The 24,702-nt window shown below is 36.0% G+C and overlaps 1 protein-coding gene across 5 annotated transcripts in view; it reads left to right on the top strand.

Annotated features, from left to right (window-relative positions):
* Positions 1–24,702, top strand: part of ILRUN (inflammation and lipid regulator with UBA-like and NBR1-like domains) — a 92,988-nt gene that overhangs the window by 41,989 nt on the left and 26,297 nt on the right. For 4 of the 5 annotated variants that reach the window (XM_074348515.1, XM_074348518.1, XM_074348516.1 and 1 more), the window contains exon 3: positions 529–726. The exons of the other annotated variant lie outside the window; for it this stretch is intronic. In XM_074348515.1, coding sequence (XP_074204616.1) covers positions 529–726 — 198 coding nt within the window. The remainder of the gene's footprint in view (positions 1–528; positions 727–24,702) is intronic. 5 annotated transcript variants of the gene reach the window in all.

Raw genomic sequence — 24,702 nt, 5'->3', positions numbered from 1 at the left:
AGGGAAAAAGCAATTTTAAAATCAGAATAATACAGAAATTACTCCTCATGTGTTTCATCCTCTTGCCTCAGTGGAAAAACTGGGGACAGTCAGACATATGTTTACTTTGAATGTCAGCTTAAAAATTTCGAGTGAAAATGGACATGTGTTAACTTCTTAGTGGAGAAAGCAGTCCTCCAAAGATGAGGCCTTGTGCTTCATTTCCATGACTCTTTTCGAACATCATTCTTAGAGTCTACAGATTCAGTGTGATATGTGGCCTTCCCTGGGGTCACCTCAAACATACCTTCTTGAGGAACTGCTTTGCTTTTTCCATTTGTGCTTTCTCTTAGGGATAGGCTGTTGGTCAGAGGTTGTTGACTCTGATAATTCTGATCAGTCGTGTAAGATGTCATATAGCTCAAGGATATGTGGATAGGTTTAAGTATGTGTGAGAGACAAAGAGGCCTCTTCTACAGTTTTGTAATGAACTGCACCCAGCGTAGGACCACTGATTGCCTAATATTTTTTTCTTTTGCTTGAACTCAGGGGCAGAGGCCTGGCCTCCAGGGGTTTGTCTTAAATATGTCGGGGGAGACCAATTTGGACATGTGAACATGGTGATGGTGAGATCGCTAGAGCCCCAAGAGATTGCAGATGTCAGCGTCCAGATGTGCAGCCCCAGCAGAGCAGGAATGTATCAGGGACAGTGGCGGATGTGCACTGCTACAGGACTCTACTATGGAGGTGAGTATGTCCTTGTGCAGCCCAGGGTGAAGGAATTAAGGTAACATCTTTCAGCATCCCCAGTATTGCTCACAGAGCCTGTCAAATTACATAGCAGGGTGTGGTCTCTTGTAAGCAGTCACCCCATACAGGTAAATGACTTAAATTTAATGATTCTCTAATTTGTTCAGTCTAGCACTCTCTTTACACTAGGAATTTAGTTAAAATTTAGCAAAGTAAATGAAATATATCTTGCATTCTAAACAAGGAGTTAGTAGTGCTACTGTTTTTATTATATAATCTGATAGATGCTGTAAGAATACTGAAGGCAGCCCTTGTTCTCAGAGTCTCTAGACACAAGTCATATAAAAAAAGATAACGCACAAAATGTGCATACTTCTATCCACCCGACAGCCTGTCAAGCTACTGATGTCTTTTGCTCCTTCTCTTTATTGTACTTTTTGAACACATTGATTTACCCTCACTGTCTATTCTTCCCATTTTCCTTTTATTCTTCCACCCAATCAATCCTTTACCCACTCCAGTGAAATGTTTATTAGCCACTACCCAGTTTCCCAATCCAGTAGCCACTTTCCAGTCTTCTCATTAACTGGCCTGCCATGACTTGGCACCAAATTCCAAATGTTTCTCGATGTATGTCCCTTCCTAGACTCATATGATTACCTCTCTTGCTTCTCCTCCTCCTCTGAATAGTCTTTGTCTGGTCACATCTTTGCCCTGGAACTATAGACATACCTCGTTTTATTGCTCTTTACTTTGTTGTGCTTCACAGATGATCGCGTTTTTTATGAATTGAAGGTTTATGACAACCCTGCAGTAAGCAAGTCTGTTGGTACCATTTTTCCAACAGTAATTACTCACTTTGTGTCTGTGTCACATTTTGGTAATTCTCACAGTATTTCCAACTTTTTCATTATTATTATACTTGTTACGGTGATCTGTGATCAGTGATCTTTGATGTTTCTATTGTAATTGTTTTGGGATGCCATGAACTGAACCCACATAAGACTGCGAACTTAACTGATATATGTTGTGTGTGTTCTGACCACTCCACCAAACAGCCATTTCCCCATGTCTCTTCCTCTCCTTGGGCCTCCCTATTCCCTGAGACACAACAATATTGAAATTAGGCTAACTGATAACCCTACAGTGGTCTCTACGTGTTCAAGTGAAAGGAAGAGTCACACACGTCTCACTTTAAAAGAAAACCTAGACATGATTAAGCTCAGTGAGGAAGGCATGTCGGAAGCCACGACAGACCAGAAGCCAGGTTGCTTGTACCAAGCAGCCAAGTTGTGAAAGCAAAGGAAAAGTCATTGATGCAAATGAAAAGTGCTACTCCAGTGAACACACAAATCATAAGAAAGTGAACCTGCCTTATTGCTGATATGGAAAAAGTTTGGGTGATCTAGATAGCAGATCAAACAGCCACAACATTCCCTTAAGCCAAAGCCTAATGCAGAGCAAGGCCCTAACTCTCTCCAACTCTGTGAAAACGGAGAGGTGAGGAAACGGCAGAAAAAAAGGTTAAAGCGACCAGAGGTTGGGTCTTAAAGTTTAAGGAAAGAAGCCATCTCCATAACAGAAAAGTGCAAGGTGAAGCGGCAAGTGCTGATGTAGAAGCGGCAGTAAGTTATCCAGAAGATCTAGCTAAGAAGGTGACTCTAAACAACAGATTTTCAAAGTAGGTAAAACAAGTCTTTTATTAGAAGAAGATACCATCGAGGAATTTCATGGCTAGAGAGAAGTCAAGGCCTGGCTTCAAGGCTTCAAAGCTTCAAAGGAGAGGATGACCCTCTTGTAAGGAGCTAGTGCAGCTGGTGGCTTTAAAATTGAAGCCAATTTCATGCTCATTTACCATTCTGAAAACCCTAGGGCCCTTACAAATTTTGCTAAATCTACTCTGCCTATGCTCTGTAATTGGAACAACAAAGCCTGGATGAATGCACATCTGTTTACAACATGGTTTACTATTAAGACCTATTGCTCAGAGAAAGATTCCTTTCAAAATATGACTGCTCATGGACAATGCTCCTAATCACCCAGGAGCTCTGATGGAGATACCCAATGACATTCATATTGTTTTCATGCCTGCCAACACAACATCCATTCTGCAGCCATGGATCAAGGAGTCATTTCAACTTCCAAGTCTTTCAAGTTCTTTGAGAAATACATTTCATGAGGCTGTAGCTGCCATAGTGATTCCTCTGATGGATCTAGACAAAGTAAATCCCTCTGGAAAGGATTCACCATTCTAGGTGCCATTAAGAACATTGGTGATTCATGGGAAGAGGTCAGAATATCAACATGAACAGGAGTTTGGAAGAAGTTGATTGCAACCCTCATGGATGACATCGAGGGGTTCAAGACTTCAGCAGAGGAAGTAACCGCAGATGTGGTGGATGAAGCAAGAGAACTAGAACTAGAACTTGAGAACCTCAAGATGTGACTGAATCGCAGCAATCTCAGGCTAAAACTTGAACGGTTGCGGAGTTACTTCTTGTGGATGAGCAAAGAAAAGTGGTTTCTTGAGGTGGAATCTGCTTCTGGTGAAGATGCTGTGAGGACTATAGAAGTGATAATAAAGGACTCAGAATATTACATAAACTTAGTTGATAAAGCAGTGGCAGGGTTTGAGAGGACTGGCTCCTAATTTTGGAAGAAGGTCTACCGTGGGCAAAATGCTATCAAACAGCACTGCATGCTACAGAGAAATCATTTGTGAAAGAAAGAGTCAGTTGATGCGGCAAACTTCATTGTTGTCTTACTCTAAGAAACTGCCCCAGCTGCGCCAGGCTTCAGCAACCACCACGTTCATCAGCCAGCAGCCCTCAACACTGAGGCAAGACCCTCCACCAGCAAAAGATTACAACTTATTGAAGGTTCAGAGTGACAGTTACTGGTTTTTGACAATAGTCTTTTAAATTAAGGTATGTACATTGTTTTTCTAGACATAACACTATTGCACACTTAAGAGACTATAGTATATTATAAATATACCTTCTAGATACACCGGGAAATCAGAATATTTGCGTGACTCACTTTATGGCAGTATTCCCTGCATTGCGTTGGTCTGGAACCAAACCCGCAGTATCTCCACTATATGTCTGTACTAGATTCTAAGCTGTGCCGTCTTCCTGCTCAGTGACCACAGCCACCCATGTGCCTTCAGCTGTCATCAGTGCAGCATACATGGCAGTGCTCAAATTCATGTCTATAGATGCACAATCTTTCTGAACCTTCAAACCTGTATTTTAAATGCTTATAGACATAACCCATAGATACTCTGTAGCTTTTGAATTTTAACATCTTCCAGGCAACACTTATATTCTTGTCAGCACCCCACTGAGATGATCAGTCTAGAAATTTGGGGTCATCTTTTGTTCTGTCATATCATCCTTAATCACAGACTAATTCCTATTGTCTTCTCTGTATTCAGTGTCCTGAGATCCAGATAAAAATAAATAATAAATAGTTTCTGTCCTCAGGGAGCTCCTAACTGGACTTATGGCAGTGGGACCTTTGAAGTTATTTCAGAGAGTCCTGGAATTAATATTCTCATATATGTCTTTGCAGCCAGTGGAAATTTAAAATATTTTTTTTAGCCTGGAAAAATTTTAATAGTAGAAAGCGTATCTCATAGCAACATCCTATGTGACGTCAATCTTTGCCTGAAAACGTTGTACATATTGTAATGAAGCCAAACCCCTTAGCATGGGGCTTAAAGCTCCTCACAATCTGGCCTAGCTTCTTTCATTTTCATCGTCAGTCACCTCTTTAGTCCCCACAGCCAGTTCTGAAAGACACCACATAATTTCACTTCATGCTCTTGCTCATATTGTTCCCATTGCCTGAAATATCTCTTTCTTTACAGCAAACCCCTGCTCATCCTCAGGGCCCTGGTGAAGTCACCTTTTCTCTTTCCCTCTTCTCCAGTTCTTACTCTCCCCACTACCTGAAGGAATTTCTCCCTCCCTTTCTATTTCTATTATGTACAACCTTGTTATTATACTTAACACATTGTATTTTAGGTGTTTGTTTACCTATCCTTTTCTCCTACTAGACAGTGAAATATTTGTTGAATAACAAATCAACATCATATAACAATCATGTAAACAATCAGAATGCAGAGAAATTATTTGTCTCTTCTGTTTTGGACTGTTTTCAGGCCACCTCTCCTGAGAATCTTTTTACTTGCACAGCTGGAAGTAGTTTCTCCCACTGCTGAGCTCTGTTGCATCATCTCTTTCCCTCTGATGCCTTTGCGTCTTTTTGGTATTTTACCTCTTTCTGCCCAGTTACTTTGATTAATGTCTAATATCACCTTAAAAACTTCAGGTGATATGTGTCTCATTTATCTTTGTAACTCTTGAAAAAGCTGAGCCCAGTACAGAGCAGAGAGTGGCTCATTAATAAATTTTTAAATGAATGTCAGTGTTTTAAGGGAGGAGGAAGACAACATATATGACTTAAAAAAAATCTTTAATGCAAAGATACTTATTCTTAGCATTCTTCCATGTTTAAGACTTGTTTGTGTGTGTGTGTTTTTAGTGTTAAAAGTAATTATTATTCTTTGGGTCATTAAAATATATACTAGTAACATCCTTCTGAAATTCTGGAAGTAAACATTATAATATATTAGCTCTGGAGGCAGTAAAAAAAATTAAACCCTTTCTTGGTCGTATAGCTGTGAGTTATTTTTCAGGACTTTGAATTCTAATAACTTCAAGGAATCTTAATAATTCATCTGATTCCATGATTTTCAAGCATTTTTCTTAAATCAGTGGAACTCTTTCTTGATAAAAGCATATGTGAATGCCTCCTCCAAAAAAGAGAAAAGATAAAAATGAAATTGGCTTTGTTGAATGGGTGCTTCCTTGGACTGTATTTCCCTGCTCTCTGTCTGAGATGACCTCCAGGGCTCTGTGGAGTGTGTTTGCAAACCATTCATCTACTCTAATAAAGAATTTAATTCTATTTACAAGCTACTATGTTTCTTTGAATTCAGTTTACTATTGATTATAAAACATGTGGTGACAACAGAGATGTTAGACTGGCAGAAAATGATTATAATATACATAAAACCGCAACTGAACATATGAAAAAAAAAAAATAAGGTGCCATGTTAACCTTGGCAGGATTGGCTCTTTCCAGTTTTTCTGCTCACTCTTAGTTTGCTAGCTCATTGAGTGTAGTGTAGTGGTAAGAGTTTGGAATGTAGGACTACGTTGCCTGGGCATGGACTTGGACGGGTTAGGTAACTTCTCTGTGCCTCATCTTTCTGTTTTAACAACAAAGCTTGCTTATTTTGTTTTTCATTGACTGGTCTCTAAAAGTCTTTAGATGGTATTTTCTAGGAAGAATCCATTCTCTCTCTCTCTCTCTCTCTCTTTTTTTTTTTTTTACTATAATGCTTACGTTGTTTGAGCTCATTTCTCTTCCTCAAAAGGGATGTTTGCTGTATTTAATAATTTACAAAGTGAGTCTTCCCTCATTTTAGATTGGTTGTACTGTTTCAGCCTCTCAACAGGAGTGCTGTTGGCACATTGTTTGGACAGTTCTTCATTATGTGGGGCGTATTTATAAGACCCTTGCCCCTCTCCGACTAAATACCTGTAGCTTCCCATGTTCATCTTCACAGCCACCCCTCTTCTCCCACCACACATGTTTCTAACTCTCTTGGTTGAGTGGCACTAAATGTTTGATCCTGGGCAGATTTATTTTCAAGCCCAAGCATTTTATTTTGTCTTCTTTCTCAGACTGTTGCTTCTTAGATAAAGGCAACCTGTTGTCTAATACCTACTGCTTGTCAGGCATTGCATTGTAGTTTTTCATATAAATTACTTTATGAGGGAAATACTAGCTACATTTTATGGATGGATGAGGAAACTAAAGACCAGAGATAATTAATGATTTGTCTGAGTTTCAGTAAGAGTTATAAATTAGTTATAAAAAGTATAGTTACAAATTAACAAAAGTAGGTTTATGATCTTTGTTATTGGGCACTACTAGGTAGGGTTCACAGGGAAACTTTGGCTCCAGGGTTTTGGTACTTCTCAGGATTTAGGGAGGCAGAGGTTATATGGTCCCCAAGTCCTCTACATTGCCAGAGTGTGTGGGAATGAGGGTCAAGCTGAGATTGGCAGTTCGACTCTTAGGTAGTTGATTAAATAATCAGTGTTCCCCAGGGAGTTCCTGCCTGCTAGAAGGTACACAGTTCCTATAGGACACTTGCCTCTTGGGAAGGAATAAGCACCTTGAGTGGCTGTCCCCATTTTAGCCTAGGTACAAACAGTAACATCTCTCCCCTTTTCCTGGTAGAATGCCCTCTTCCAAAATTCCATTGGAGAAATATACCCCTGCACTGTGATGGTTTCTTCTAATGCAGCAGGATTCTAGTTGTGAAGTAAGCTAAGGTCACATGATAGTCCAATTACCACGTGCTAATGATGGTTTCTCCCACTTGAAATAGCTCTTCTTGTTCAATGCCTCACGTGGGTCCTTAGGGACATTTCACATGTAAATTAAATACTTACACTTTATTCACTTAATTTTCTCAGATGTTAGACATGGAACTTCCCTTATTAAGCTCCCAAACCATAATATATGTTATAGTCCCATGGGTTAGGAAACTTAATGGGTGCAGTGTGTAAACCACACTGTTTATTTCTTAAAACCTTTGTAAGTTCTTCTTCCAGCTTCTTCAGTTTACGGAATGTTCTCCTAACCAGGTAGTGCAGGACTGCCCCTCCTCATTCTTCTCCCCTTGTTTTGACTTAAACGTTAAAAGAGAAGCTCTGGTTTTATATAGACTCTTCTAGACTGTACGCAGGTGTCTTCTATTTAGATGCTGTTGTACTTGGTATTTCTACCAGTTCTCTTGCCTTTTGCATATTGACCCCACCTTAGAATGTCTGTCTTTTATGTTGCACTCAAAAACCTACGACAGCAACAAACCTGGAAGCGGCATGGTGTCCCAGGGTAACAGCCATGTGCATGGCAATATATCCATCAAGCAAAACGTTAAGATCTGTTTAGATATATCATAATCTATGGGGGAATTCATTCAATTCATGTTTTCTGAGCCTCTTCCATGAGGTAGGTGTGAGGATGCATCAGTGACCAAGACTATATGGACAGACTCTTAAGGCATTCAATGAGACAAGGAGACAAAAAGGAAAATCAACAACAAAAAGCCTGCCTCATTTGCTTTTAGAAGATCTCATTAAGATGCTCTCTCTTCAATTCTGATCTTTAGAACCCTCCAGTATCAGAAATATGAGTAGCCCTTGAAAATTAGATTTCTTTTTTGATAAAAGAAATGCTAAGCTTAAGCTGACTGTGACTTGTGTGGGCAATGTTTTTTTATAGGAACATTTCAATATGTAAATGAGATCTGAAATCCTTAAATATCTTTATGTTATAAGGTTTGTGTTAAGTTTAAAAGGTGATGGGCTACTTCAACTTTATAGAAGGAAGGCTACCACTGGTTGTACTGACATCAGGTGGTCATAATTGTTTGGTGGTCATGTTCAGGTAGTTCCGCATGAGTCAAAGGCAGTGTTAAGTGGTGTACTGTTCAGATTAATCTATAAAAAGCAGATATGTGGGTCCCTCTGTGGAGTATGGAAAATCAAGAAATCAAATGAAACATTTGCATGTCCAGATATGAAGCTGTTTTAGTGTGAACTGTTACTGCTAACACTGTCTTATGATTAGTTTTATTATTTCTCAGTAGATCAACTGTATATCTAAAGATTTGATAGAAGGGTAAAAATAGAATTTGAAAGTAACGTCTTTTTTTCTTACGGTAGCCTGGAATGTTGATCTGGAATGTTAAGTTCCAAGGATTCTGAATTTTGGGATTGACAGGTCCTTAAAAAAATTTTAACCAAATATAATTCTTTATTAAATTATTGATATACTTATTGTTAAAAAGAAAATAAATAGTTGTAAAACCACTGGCCATTTAAAAAATACTTAGGCATAATTTGCTTTTAAAAAAATATATTTATAATCCTTAATTTTTTTGTTTGTATACATTGATAAAGGCTATAGCTAAGGTTGAGTCTAGTTATAAAGTTGTTACTTAAAGAGTATATCCCTATCATAGTAAAGCATATACACATAAAACTTTCTGCACTTCTTTGATTCTTATGTGACAGTAATTTTACTATGCATCATTGCTTTAATGACTACTTTTCTTGGGATTAGAGTAGAGCCATTATATTAAATGAACATTTGATCATATGATGCATTTTGATTTCAGAAACATTAAAAATGAGGCAAAAAGTAGACTTACAATGGAGGAGATATGTACATTTCCCTGTTACAGAGAAGTATACATATAGGCTGAAATTGTTTCAGATGAGAAATTCTTAAGGTTTTAGTGTGATGGGAATTTTTAGTAAGTGCCATTGTGTATACTTGCCACTGAATCAGACCACAGAATGTCTCTTATAAACACGGAAGCAAGCATAATTGCTTCTTGTTCAAATCATGGTGAATACCTAATTTATCAGTACAGTAATCCCCCTAGACCTGCAGTGGATGCTTAAAACTACAGATAGTGCTGAACTCTATATATACTATGTTTTTCCAGTATGTACATACCTATGATAAAGTTTAATTTATGAATTAGGTATAATAGATTAACAATAACTAATAATAAAGTAGAACAGTTATAACAATATGCTGTAGTAAGAGTTATTTAACTATGGTGTCTCTTCCCCTCTCTCTCACTCTCAAAATATCTTATTGTTTGTACTCACCCTTTTTATGATGATGTGAGATGATAAAATGCCTACAGGGAGGATCATTTGCTTTGGGGGATCTTGGATCATCAAGCCATGATGGTGGGAGTGGTTGGACAGAAGTAGATGATGTCAGTGGTTGGGGATCCCAGGTGAGATAGAACAGGGTCGTGTGAGATTTCATCACGCCACTTAGAATGTCGTGCAATTTATAACTTACGAATTGTGTATTTCTGGAATTTTCCATTTAGTATTTCCAGATTGAGATTGGCTCTGGGTAACTGAAACAGCACAAAGTGAAACTGTGGATGAGGAGAGACTATATAACTACTGAAAAATATGTGTTTTGTTTTTTTTTAACAGAATGGTGATTAGTATCTAAAATAATTGATGTATAGGACTCAAGCTTTATCTGATATCATAATTTTTACGATGCAGTTTATATTCTTTAATTATTGCTCAGAATGTAGCCATTATTTCATTTTTAGAACAACCTATTGGTCTTATAGTTAAAGGTGGGAATCCTTGAAGAGGATGTCTTCTTACTGAAAGCAGATTGCATTCTGTTCCTGTAATGATGCTTTGATACTAGCCACACGATGCTCTAATGAGTTTTTCCTTGGAATGCAAAGATATTTATCACTAGAAATTAGTTCATTCTGCAATCTTTATCTTGAAAAAATCCCCCCCCCCAAATTTTTAATCTTAATTTTTTTTCTTTTAATTTTAAAGAGCTTATGTTTCCTTTCTTTACAAAGAGAATGTCAGTGTTGGACATTTGGCTCCAGGTAGGAATGCTCTGAACCTGTTAACCTCTGGATTTTACTTTGTAGCGATCATTGTCCTTCGAGTTTCCTCTTAGGATTTCTGAGAGTTTTTCCTGTACTTTGTTTTGAGATAGTGTTAAAAGTAGTTGAATTCTAGAGTGCGTCAGGCTTTGGCTTAGTAGTCACTTCAAAGTCATTTTTTCCTTTTTAGTTTTATAGTTCTCTTTTTTTTTAGAAATCAGAAGTGATTATGAAAGCAGATCTTATTTCTGACCTAAGTCTTACTTGAAGACTTTAAATGTACTTTAATAGTACATTTTATTTAACTCAGTATAGCTAAAAGATTATCATTTCAATATGTGATTCTAGATATATTTCAGGTATTCAGTAGCTATATGTGGCTAGTGGCCTGCAGCTCTATAAACTCTGATGTATTGTACCAATTTTATTTTAAATTTTTTCTGTAACAAACTTTATAGAATTCTTCTTTTGAAGAATTTGCCAGTGAAATCTTCTGGGCCTTCTTTTTTGAAAATTTTAAATTACTAATTCAATTTATTTTTATAGTTACAGATCTGTTCAGGTTATCTTTCATCTTGGGTGACTTGGGTAATTTCAAGGAATTGATCCTGTTCACTAAATTGTTGAATTTTTGTATGTAGAATTGTTTGTGCTATCCTTTATTATCATTTTAGTGCCTTCTGTGTCTACAGTGATAATCCGCTCTTTCATTCTTGATGTTTTGTGTCTCCTCTCTTTTTTTCTTTAATAATCTTGAGAGATATCTTAATTCTAAGAAAACCAACTTTTGGTTTCATTGGTTTCATTGATTTTTTTCTATTTTCCTGTTTTTGATTACATGGATTTCTGCTCTTAATTTCATGATTTCCCTCTTTCTGCTTGACTTGGATTTATTTTATTCTTTTTCTAGTTTCTTAAAATGGAAGCTTGGGGTCGTTGATTAGAGAACTTTCTTTTATAATGTAGATGTTTAATACTATTCTCTTAGTCTGTTCAGGCTGCTATAATAAACTACTCTAGACAGTGGCTTATAAACAAAAGAAATTTATTTCTCACATTTCTGGAGTCTGAGGAGTCTAAGAGTGAGACGCTGGCAGATTCAGTTTCTGGTGAGAGCCAGCTTCCTACTTCACAAGATGGCTGTCTTCTCGCTGTATTTTTCTCTGGGATCTTTTTTTATAAGAGTGTTAATCCCATTCATGAGGGCTCTATCCTCATGAACTGGTCACCTCTCAAAGGTCCAACTTCGAAATACACTCACATTGGGGATTAAGTTTCAACATAAGAATTTTTGGTCTGTAACAACTATAAATTTCCCTCAGAGTACTGCTTTTAGCTGCATACCGTAAATTTTGAAATACTATATTTTCATTTCTATTCAGTCCAAAATATTTTCTAATTTCCCTTGAGACACCCTGTTTGACATGGATTATATAGAAGTGTGTAAATTTCCAAATATTTGGTGATTTTTCTTTTATCTTGTTTAAGCATTTCTAGTTTAATTCCATTATGTTAAGAGCGCATACCTTGTATGATTAATTCTTTTAAATGTGTGAAGGTGTTTATTACCTAATAGATACTGTTTATCTTGGTGAATATTTCGTGTGTACCTCAAAAAAATGTGTATTTTGCTATTGTTGGGTGGAGTGTTTGTATAAATGTCAATTAGATCCAGTTGGTTGATGCTGTTCAGTTCCTCTGTATCTTTATAGATTTTACTTGGGGTGATCAACTAGTTCTGTCGATTACTGAGAAAAGACTGTTGAAGCTTCCAACTTTAGCTTTAGATTTGTCTCTTTCTCCTTCAGTTCTGTCAGTTTTTGGTTCGTGTATTTTGAAGCTCTATTCTTTGGTGCATACACATTTAAGATTATATCTTCCAGGCGAGTGACTCATTTATTATGTGTAATGTCCCTCATTGTCGCTGGTAATTTTCTTCATTCTGAAGTCTGATATTAATATAGCCATGCTAGCTTTCTTTGATTAGCATTTGCTTGATATATCTTTCCCCTGCCATTTGCCTTCATCCTGTGTGTATCATTATATTTAGGAGTTTCTTACAGACAGCATATGGTTGGGCTAATTTTTTTCCCCCCATTTCTGGCAATCTCTGTCTTGTCATTAGTGTGTTTAGACTATTCACATTTATTATAATTTTTGGTGTATTTGAATTTAGTTCAACTATTTTATTATTTGAGGACTTTAGAATCAGTTATATCACTGAACTTATTAGTTATTTATGATTAATTTTTTTAATTCGTACTTTTTTATTGAAATGTAGTTGATTTGCAACATCAGTTTCAGATGTACAGCAAAGCAACCCAGCCATACACATATAGACACATATATACATGATTTCAGATTCTCTTCCATTACAGCTCACAGTTTTGTATTACAGAAACTGAATACAGTTCCCTGTGCTGTATAGTAGGTCCCTGTTGTCCATCTATCCTATACATAGCAGTGTGTATTTGCCAGTCCCAAACTCCTAGTCCATTCTCTCCCCACACCCCCCTGTGGTACCAGTTTGTTTTTCCATGTTTATGAGTCTATTTCTGGTTCTCAAATAAAATTTGTGTCTTTTTTCCTTCTAGATTTTGCACATAAGCAACATCATATAATACTTGTCCCTCTCTGTCTGACCCACTTCACCTAATATGATAATCTCTAGGTCCATCCATGTAGTGGCAAATGGCATTGTTTATTCTTTTTATGGCTGAGTAATATTCCATTCTATATATATGGAATATATATATATATATATATATATATATATATATATATATATATATATATATATACACACATACATACACACCACATCTACATCACTGAACTTATTAGTTATTTGTGGTTAAATTCTTTAAAAAATGTATTCTGATAATAAAATAAATATATGACTCAACTCAGAAGATGCAGAAAATATAAAGAAAGAAAACCATTTATTCTGAAATACAGATACAGTATCCAGATATTAGTGTATGTATCCAAATATTAAATGCAAAAAAATTGTTTTTCAAATTTGGTATTGTGCTACATATAGTTATATAACGTACTTTTTTCCCATTCACTAATATTTTAGAACCTTTCCTCATTGTCATTACCTTCAAAATCACGATTTTTAGTAGCTGCATACCATTCCGTTGGATTACTGTTAACTAAGATATTGTAGATTATTCTTTCTTTTTCAAATTGAGATAAAATTCACACAACGAATTAACCACTTAAAGTGTACAATTCATTGGCATTTAATACAGTCATAGTATTTTCCAACTGTCATCTATTTAGTTCTCACACATTTTTATCACCCCATAGGGAAACCCCATATACCCATTAAGTAGTCACTCCCCATTCGTACAGCCTCTGGCAGCCACTACTGTACTTTTTGTCTCTATAGGTTAATAATTCTTTTTGCTGGGTTGGGGCAAGGCATATGAATAATTATCAAATAATAAAATAAATTAGAGAGTCATCTCAAAAACAGAATCTGGGCTGCTTACCAAGAATGAACAACCATAACTTACTTGGCTTATTTATAGTTAAATTCTTAAATATTCTTTTTTAGTAAAGAAGGACAGTAGAGTAGCAGCATGAGCCTTGAAGTCACGCAGTCTGGGTTTGACTTCTAGTTCAACAGTGCAATGGCAGTGTGACCTTCAGGAAATTGTTTTATCTTTCAATGACACAGTTTCTTCATGTATAAAATAAGGAAAACAGTACTTACCTCATAGGGTTTTGAGGGAATTTGAGGAGTTAATGCATGTAAAAGGTTTTAGAACAGCACCTGGCATGGGAAGCAGTGAATATGTGTTAGATGCTTATTTTTCTTCTTGTTAAAATACATGACTGTATTGTGAAACTTTACACAGTTATCCTTCCTTAACTGTTAACTTGTCTTGTAAGAACTTTCTGAGTAAAAGTTTCTTAAGATTTTTCCATCTCAGATATCTCATGGTCTGTTTCTTTGGAGTCCTGATGGGATCTTCAGGGTAGAGTCAAAGACTCTAGGTCATACAACAAGAAAGGTGTTAAACACTTATATGGAGTACCTAAGGCAGAGGAATGTGCAGCTTGATGTGCAGTGAAAATTATACAGAGAATTAAAGTTTACTGGAGCCAAAACTAATGAGCAGAAACCTCTGTGGGAACCAGTACGGAGGTAGAAAAACCAGAACTGTAACAGAAAATGCTGGAGGCTCAGTGTGAACAAGCCAGAGAAATAAAGACTCTAGGATTATCTCCACACTTTTGTGAGTTTTACCTAAAGAATCTCTACCAGGTTTTCCAATGAATATTGGAGAAAAAATCCCCTAATGCTTCTGGCAGGGTTAGGAGGGAAAGTAACTTTTGAATTACCCAGAATATTCTGGGTTTTTTTTAAGGTCTGCCCTTAGGAGAAATTATTTTACCAAAGCCTAACCTGCTGTAGTTTTATCAGAGCCTGACTGACCTGGGGGAAGGAAAATGCCCAGCTCCAGTCCCCTTAGCCATCTGGTCCCATAAATGGGGGAAAATGAGAATCACCGGCAAAGTTCATAGTCAGGGGCACAGGCTCATCAAAAGACAGACAAATGTAGGACTGCAGAATGCTTCCCGTCCCCCTGTACCTTAACTAAAGGACTGCAGAATGCTTCCCGTCCCCCTGTACCTTAACTAAAGGACTGCAGAATGCTTCCCCTCCCCATATACCTTAACTAAAGGACTGTTCTCTGCAGTTCCTTTTACACAGTGTAAGATGTACTCCTTTCAATAGAAAAAGAAAAGGCAAAAATCACAGTTTGAAGAGACTGAACAAGCATTAGAACCAGACAGACATGACAGGAGTGTTACAATTATCAGACCAGGAATTTAAAAAAATCTGTGATTAATATAAATAATAAAGGCTTAAATGGAAAAATTAGAGAACATGAAAGAACAGATGGCTAATGTAAGCAGAAAGGTAGAAATTCTAAGGAAATGAAAAAATACTAGTGATCAAAAACTGTAACAGAAATGAAGAATGCCTTTGATGGGCTCATTAGTAGATTGGACACAACTGAGGAAAGAATTTTCTAAGCTTGAGGATAGGTCTTTCAAAATGGAAAAGCAGAGGGAAAAAGGACTGGAAAAAATGGAATAGAATATCCAAGAACTGTGGGACAACTACAAAAGATGTAACATACATGTAACTGGGATACCAGAAGGAGAAGAAAGAAAGGAACAGAAGAAATACTTGAAGCAATAATGACTGAGAATTTTCCTAAATTAACATCAGACACCAAACCACAGATCTAGGAATCTAGGAGAACACCAAGCAGGATAAATGCCCCCAAAACTACACATAGGTATATCATGTTTATAATGTAGAAAATGAAAGATAAAGAAAAAATCTTGAAAGAAGCCAGAGGAGAAAAACCAATAGAGGAACAAAGATAAAATTATATACAACTTCTCTTCAGAAATCACTCAACCAAGAAGAGAATAAAGTGAAATATTTAAAATAGTGAGGAAAAAAGAAAACCCTCCCAACATAGGATTCTGTACCCTGCAAAGTTATCCTTCAAAAGTTAAGGAGACATAGTTTCTCAGACAAACCAAAATTAAGGGAATTTATTGCCAGTAGTCTTGCCTTGCACAAAATGTGAAAAAGTTTTTCAGAGAAAAGGAAAACTATAGGTCAAAAACTCAGATTTATACAAAGAAAGGAAACATACTGGAGAATGAATAAGTGGAGGTAGAATTAAACTTTTATTCTTATTCTTAATTGCTCTAACATAATTTGTTCAAAATAATAGCTGTTGCAGTGTAATCAATTTTGTATGCTTGTGCTTAGTTATATGTGCTTGTGTGTGTATACCTATATATGTGCATCTTAATAAGTGAAATGAATGACAGCAATGATACAAAGGACAGGATGGAGAAATTAGGAATATTTTGCAATTGTGTGATACACTACCTATGAAGTGGTATAGTGTCATTTATTATTTCATTTGGATTAGTTGTAAATGTATGTTGCAAACTGACAACCTCTTTTTAAAAAAGTGTAATTGGTATGCTGATAAAGCAGGGAAAGTGGAATCATACAAAATGCTCAATTAAAACCTTACAGGGAGAAAAATAGTGGAAGACAAAAATAAGAACAAAGAACAAGAGCAGCAAATAGAAAACAGTAACACATACAGTAGGTATTAATCCAGCTATATCAGTAGCCACTTTTAAACCTCAGTGGTCTAAATACACAAATTAAAAGAAAGAGATTATCAGAACAGATCACAAAGTAAGACCCAACTATATGTTGTTTTTAAGAAACTTATTTCTAATATAAATATATATATATATGTGTGTGTGTATGTGTATATATATATATACACATACACACACACACACACACACACACACACACACAATGATGGAAAAAGATATACCATGCTAACACTAATCCAGGGGAAGCAAGAATATCTATATTCAGTCAGAGCAGACTTCAGACCAAAGAAAATTGTCAGGGATTAAGTTGGGGGAGGTATTATATAAAGATAAAAGGGTTTGTATTCCAGGAAGACATAATAATCCTTAATGTATGTGTGCCTAACAACAGAGTATCAACTGCAAGGAGAAATAGATTAATCCACTATTATAGTTGGAGACTTCTAATACTCATCTATCAGAAATGGTCAGAACCAGCAGGCAGAAAACCATTAAGAATATAGGTGAGCTCAACAACACCATCAGTCTACTGGATATAATCGACATCTGCAAACTGCTTCATCCAACAACAGCAGAGTAACATTCTTTTCAAGCTCACGTGAAACATTCACCAAGATAAACCACATTCTAGGCCATAAAATACTTTAACCAATTTAAAAAAATAGAAATCATACAGTGTATCATCTCAGACCACAGTGGAATTAAACTAGAAAGCCACAGCAGAAAGATAGTGGGAAAACCCCCACACTACTGAGTAACACATGGATCAAATAAGAAATCTCAAGAGAAATTTAAAAATATTTTGAACTAAATGAAAATGAAAATAACACTTAACAGAATTATGAAATGCAGCAAAAGCAGTGCTTAGAGGAAATTTATAGCACTGAATACATATATTGGAAAAGAAGAAAGACCTAAAATCTATAATCTAAGCTCCCACTTTAGGAAACTAGAAAAAAAGAAGAGCAAATAAATCCAAAGCAAGCAGAAAAAATAAAATAAAAGGCAGAAATAAATGAAATTGCAAGCAGAAATCAGTAGAAAAGATCAAAAGCAAAAGCTAGTTTTTTTTAAAGGGGGGAGGTAATTAAATCAGTAAACCTCTGGCCAGGCTAACTAAGGGAAAAAGGAGAAGACACAGATAACTAAAATCAGAAATAAAAGCGGGAACATCACTGCAGTCCCCATGGACATTACAAGGATCATAAAGGAATATTAGGAGCAACTCATTTTGGTGACAACCAGATGCATTGTCCACAAATTTGATAACCTAGATGTAATGAACCAATTAGTTGAAAGATGCAATCTGCCAAAGCTCATACAAGAACAAATAAACAAGCTGTATAGGCCTATATCTATTAAAGAAATTGAACCAACAATTAATAACCTTAACAGAAAGCACCAGACTCAGATGACTTCACTGGTGAATTCTACCAGATGTTTAAGGAAGACATTGTACTACTTCTCTGAAATTCCAGAAGATTGAAGGAGAAAGAATGCTTCCTGACTCATTCTGTGAGACCAGCATTACCCTAATACCAGAACCACACAGACATACATTACAAGAAAAGAAAATCACAGACCGTTATCGTTCATGAACATAGATGCAGAAATCTGCAACAAAATATTAGCAAATCAAATCCAACTGTGTATAAAAAAAATTACATACACCATGACCAAGATTTATCCCAGATATGCAAGGCTGGTCAGCATTCAAAAATCAATTAATATAATCCATCACATCAACACGTTAAGAAGAAAAGTCACATGTTCTGATATGAATATGATTTTTCTGTATCTGTTAACATATAGATACAGAAAAACTATGTGTCAGAATCCAACACCATTCCTGATTAAACTTTTAGCAAACTAGGAAGAGAGAGGATCTTTCTCTACTTGATAAAAGTATTTACAAAAATCTTTAACTAATATCATACTTTATGGTGAGAAATCAGAAGTTTTCTTCTGAGATCGGAAATGAGGCAAGGGAAAATCCACTGCTCTTCAGTGTCATACTGGAAATCCTAGCTAATGCAATAAGACAATTAAAGGAAATAAAAAGTATACAGATTGAGAAGAAAGAAATTAAACTGTCCTTGTTTGCAGATGGCATCTATGTAGAAAATTTGAAAGAATCAACAACAAAAACCCCTGGAACTAATAAGCCTGCAGGGTACTAACAAGTTTGCAGGATACAAGATTGATATACAAAAATTAATCACTTTCCTATAAACCAGCAATGAACAAATTGAATTAGAAATTAAAAACACATTACCATTTATGTTGCTATCCCCCCAAAATAAAACACTTAAGTATAAATCTATCAAAATATGAACAAGATGTGTATGAGGAAAACAACAAAACTCTGATGGAAGGAATCGAAGAAATAAGTGGCAAGATATTCCATATTCATGGATGGGAAGACTCAGTGTTGTCCAAGATTTTGGTTCTTTCTAACTTGGTGTGTAAATTCAACACAATCCCAGTAAAGATCTCAGAAAGTTACTGTATCAATATCAACAAACTGATTCTAAGTTTTATATGGAAAGGCGGAAGACCTAGAGTAGCCAATTTAGTAATGGAGGAGAACAGAGTTGGAGAACTAATACTCTCTAACTTGAAAACTTGCATAAATCTGTAGTAATCAAGATACTGCGGTAATGGTGAAAGAATAAACAAACAAATGGAACAGAATAGAGAGCCCAGAAATAGACTGACACAAATATAGTCGGCTGATCTTTGACAAAGGAGCAAAGACAATATACTGGAGAAAAGGTAGTCTTTTCAACAAATAGTGCTGGATTGAGTAGATACCTGCATGCAAAAAAAAAAAAAAAGACGCACAGATCTTGCATCCTTCACAAAAATTAACTCAAAATGGGTTATAAACCTAAATGTAAAATGCAAAATTGTAAAACTGCTAGAAGACAGCATAGACGAAAACCTAGATGATCTTTGGTATGGCAAGGACTTTTCACATGCAACACCAAAGGGGCACAATCTATGAAAGAAAGAATTGATAAGCTGGAGTTTATTAAAATGACAAACTTCTGTTCTGTGAAAGACAGTGTCAAGAGAATGAGAAGACAAGCCACAGACTGGGAGAAAACATTTGTAAAAGACACATCTGATAAAGGACTATTATCCAAAACCTATAAAAAGCTCTTAAAACTCAGTAATAAGAAAACAAACAACTTAAAAAACAGGCAAAAGAATTGAACAGACATCTCACCAAAGAAGATATACAGATGGCAAATAAGCATATAAAAAGATGTTCAACATCATATTAGAGAATTGCAAATTAAATTACAGTAAGTTATCACTACCCACCTGTTAGAATAGCTAAAATCTGAGAATTGCAAATTAAATTACAGTAAGTTATCACTACCCACCTGTTAGAGTAGCTAAAATCTGGAACACTGACAATGCCTAATGCTGGTGAGGGTGTGAAGCAACAGAAACTCTCATTCATTGCTGGTGGGAGTGCAAAATGGTACAGTCACTTTGTTAGACAGTTTCGCAGTTTCTTACAAAACTAAAATATTCTTACCATGTTTATAGCAGTTTCATTCATAATTGCCAAAACTTGGAAGCAACCAAAATGTCCTTCGTTAGGTGAATGGATAAACAGAACTTTGATACATCTAGACAATGGAATACTATCTAGCACTGAAAAGAAATGAGCTTTCAGCCCATGAAAAGATGGAGGAACCTTAAGTCCCTGTTACTTAGTGAAAGAAATCAATCTGGAAAGGCTGTGGTCTGTATGATTCCAACTATATAACATTATGGAAAAGGCAAAACTGTGAAAACAATGGTTACCTGGGACTTGGGGAGGGGGTGATAAATAGGCAGAGCACAGAGGATTTTTAGGGCAGTGAAACTATTTTGTATGATACTATAGTAGTAGATACATGTCATTATTGCATTTATCAAAACCCATAGAATGTAAAACACCAAGAATGAACTCAAATGTAAATTATGGACTTTGGGTGATAATGATGGTCTGTGTAAGTTTATCAATTGTAACAAATATACTACTTTGATGTGGGATGTTGATAGTTAAGGAGATTGTTCTTATCTGGAGGTAGAGGGTATATGTATCTTCTCAGTTTTGCTGTGAACCTACATCTACTTTAAAAATAAAGTCTTAAAGAATAATAAAGTCTATTGAAATTCTTATTTTCAGTAATAAGAAATAATAAACATTAGATGATGATAACTTTCTAGGTCAAATGGTGTCCAAAAGGGCTTTCTTAGATACGTAGTGTTTTAACTGAATAGATTCAGATTTGTGACAGGGTATCTATCACATTTCCAGATTGCAATAAATAAGCATAAACTGTGGTTGAGCCTGACTAGTGCAGTTTGGCATGAGTTGAGGGTTCTGTGTGCAAAACAGTGGGAGGTAAATCGAAGGTGATGATACTCTGAAGAATATTTACACTCACAGATCAGTCATCTGAAAGATGAATAGCAGACTATCAGCCCAGACTAAAAGACCCAATGCTCTGTACCTCAGTTGTGAGTGAGTGGTGAGGTTGACTCCTTTTGTGGAATTGAGATGTCCAGATGGCCATGAGTGACTCCTAAGATCCCCTGTGTATGAATGTTGGTTGCTACTTCCGTCTAGGGATGAGTAATCATTTCCTCAAAGCTCTGTGCCCAAATTCAAGCTAGGAAAATATTTTAGCCTGTTAAGGGCCCACAGTGGAAATGAAGAGAAAGAGTGCTTGGGAAGATTGGGTAAGACCAAAGAGATGAAGAAGAAAGGGAAAAATGAAGGGAAAAATAAAAGGAGAATGAAGAAACATTTAGGAAGTTCTGCACTGTCACTGACTCTGACTTGTCAGTGAATGTGATGTCTGTAGCAGTTCTCTTTGGAGAGAATGTTGAGGGGGAGGGATTATTGTTCTCTTTGTTTTGCTAGTTCTTGGATTGGTCCAGCTGGGATGATAATGTTGACTGGGAGTGGTTTTCCTGAAGCCAGAAGCAAAACCTATCTCTTTTAGGACGACAGGGAAGGGAGAGCAGAGTTGATGTAGTGCATTATCAGAGATCTCTAGGACAAAACACTTTAACCAAGGATAACTAATTACCATCAATAATGCTGTTTTACCCTTTTTGTCCAGTAATTATGTCAAAAATAGGGTTTGAGTTTCTTAAAAAAAAAGACGGATGGGGCTTATATCTTGTTTTTGTGCTTTTAAGTACTCAAAACATACATAGTAACTGTAGAAAGGTATCAGAGTCAGGTAAACCTCACCTTAGAAGCACTAATACCAAGAGGAACAATCTTTCTCTCTCTCTCTCTCTTTTTTTTAATGGAATAACTAAATACTTACTTGGAGGTACTTCTTCTGCTCAAGTATTCTATTTTAAATTAGCCTTTGATAAAAATACTACAGGTATCAAGAAGCACCAAAGTGTGTCCCAATCAGATTGGTTAGGAAACTGAGCAGAAGTAGTGAAGGAGTAATAATACCAGCCATTTTTCTATCTATTTAAATGTAAAATGGACAATATTTAAATGTTAAGCCCTTTTATCCAGTGTTATATCTAAGTGCTTTTCAAAGTTAATGCCAAAATGATTGTTAAAATGACAGTTTTGATCTGTGTATTTTATGCCAGTTGCATACATTTGGCTCTTAATGTGCTATAGTTTTGATTGCCTGCATTATCTTTAAACATAATTATACTTTGAGATTTAGATTAGTGATTTAAGTTGCTTGAATGTACTTTCATGCTGTATTAATTTCTGCAATTGTGCTATCACCCATTCAGTTATGCTTTATTAGTAGGCTATAAAAGCTTAAATTATTAGGATGTTAATATTTCCATCTTTTCTGCCAAGAATAATTGTCTTCATAAATACAATCTATTTCTTGGTTGTTAGAACACTCAAAACTGACCAGGGGTGGGGAGAAGGTGCTGCTTGATATAAATAAGCACTAGTCCAGGAATTAAAAGATCTGACCTCTGATTTTGATTCTGCTACATAATATTACTGATTGACCTTGAGCAACTAACTTAAAGTTACTGGGCCTCAGGGCTGGTTTTTTGTCTTTTTAAAAAGTAATTGTGGTGAAATACACATAACAATTTACCATTTTAACCATTTTTAAGTCAGTAGCATTACGTACATTCACATTGTTATACAACCATCACTGCCATCTGTCTCTAGAACTCTTGTAAAACTGAAACTCTGTACCTATTAATAGTAACTCCTCTTTTCCCTCTCCCTCCAGCCTCTGACAACTACCATTCTACTTCCTGTCTCTATGAATTTGACTATTCTCGGTACCTCATATAAGTGGTATCACATCATATTTGTCCTTTTGTGACTTTTATTTCACTTAGCATACGTCTTGAGGATTCATCCAAGTTGTAGCATGCCTCAGGATTTCCTACTTTTGTATGGCTGAATACTATTCCATTGTATGTGTATTCCACACTTTTTAAAATCATTTATCCATCAATGTACACTTGGATTGCTTCTACCTTTTGATATTATGAATAATGCTGCTATGAAAACAGGTATACAAATATCTCTTTGAAACCCTGCTTTTAGTTCTTTTGGATATGTACCCAGAAGTGGGATTGCTGGACCATATGGCAGTTCTATTTTTAAGCTTTTGAGAAAATGCTATACTGTTTTCTATAGCAGCTGTACCATTTTACCCTCCCACCAATGGTGTACAAAGATTCCAATTTCTCCACATCCTTGCCCAGACTTGTTATTTTCTGTTCTCTGATAGTAGCCATTCTAATGAGTGTGAGTTGGTATCTCATTATGGTTTTGATTTGTACTTTTCTAATGATTAATGATGTTGAACATCTTTTCCAGTGCTTTTAGGCCCTTCAGTTTGTTTCTTCGAGTCCTTTGCCCATTCCGCCCCCAGCATGAATACTTTTATGCTTTTCTATGACTGAGAGAAAATAAGCCACATATTTTGAAGATGAATCCATTGAGAAAACAATAGTAAATTTTAAAAGAAGATTTCTATAGTCAATTGACTATTCCATTCACATTAAAACACTTACAATTGAAAGGGATTTTTTGTTTTGTTTTGTTTTGTTTTTTCCTAATGTACAAAGAACTAGTATTGTTTCTGTGTGAAGGTAGATGTCCTGGATAACCCATTCTAGGCAGTTCATTTAGTCCAACATAAGCCTGTATCCTTTGTGTACTGATGGAAGCATGGTGGTACATATTGAGGCTATATTTCTGGAGCAGACCATGCAAATTTGAGCACTCAGCAAGAGCCAGAACCCTAGCCTTATTTTTTTGGATGGCTCCAGTAGCGCTTCTGGTAACCCATCTTTCTGTCTCAGATGCATGGAGGCAAAAAGCCCTTTGCCCATTTTAAAATCAGGTTATTTTATTTTGTAGAAGTTCTTTGTAGATTCTAGACATTTGCCTAATATCAGATAACTCATTTGCAGATATTTTCTGCATTCCACGGTTTGCCTTTGTACTCTTTTGATTGTGTCCTTTGATACACAAAAGTATTTATTTTGATGTAGCCCAATTTGTCTTTTTTCCTTGGTTGCCGGTGTTTTTGGTGTTATATCCAAGAACTCATTTCCAAATCCAGTGTCATGAAGCTTTCCTTCTATGTTTTCTTCTAAGATGTTTAGTTCTTATGTTTAGGTGTTTGATCCACTTCGAGTTGATTCTTGTATATGGTGTAAGGTAAGGCTCTAAATTTGTTCTTTTGTATGTGGATATCCAATTTTTCCAGCATCATTTGTTGAAAAAACCATCCATTGAATGGTTGGTACTCTTCTGGAAAATCATTTGGCCATAAATGTGAGGGCTTATTTTTGAGCTCTCTATTCTATTCCATGGTCTATATATCTGTCTTCCTGCCAGTATCATAGTATTTTGATTACTGTAGTTTTGTAATAAGTTTTGAAATCAGGAAGTGTGAGACCACCAACTTTATTCTTCTTTTTCACAATTTTTGGCTCTTAGCGATGCTGAGATCAGTCAAAGGGTTCAGGTGGTGACAGCCTGATCCCTTCATTGCAGAGGTTGTCCCCATCAATCAACGTTTTTGCCTACTGGTTTTCTTCATTGATTGTTGCCTGAATCATTTCAATTAGGGGTTACAAAGTACATTTTTCTCCCCACATATATTATCTGGAGTAGTTTGGGGAAGGGGCTGAGGTGCTTTTCTTTATCAACAGTGATTTATTTTCCTGAAATTTAGTTTTTCAAAAAAGGCTAGATTAAATGCTTCATTCTT

Source organism: Camelus bactrianus, chromosome 20 (genome assembly GCF_048773025.1).
Source record: "Camelus bactrianus isolate YW-2024 breed Bactrian camel chromosome 20, ASM4877302v1, whole genome shotgun sequence".
Lineage (NCBI taxonomy): Eukaryota > Metazoa > Chordata > Mammalia > Artiodactyla > Camelidae > Camelus > Camelus bactrianus.
The sequence above is the reverse complement of the archived record's forward strand: the minus strand, read 5'-3'. Positions and strand labels throughout refer to the sequence as shown.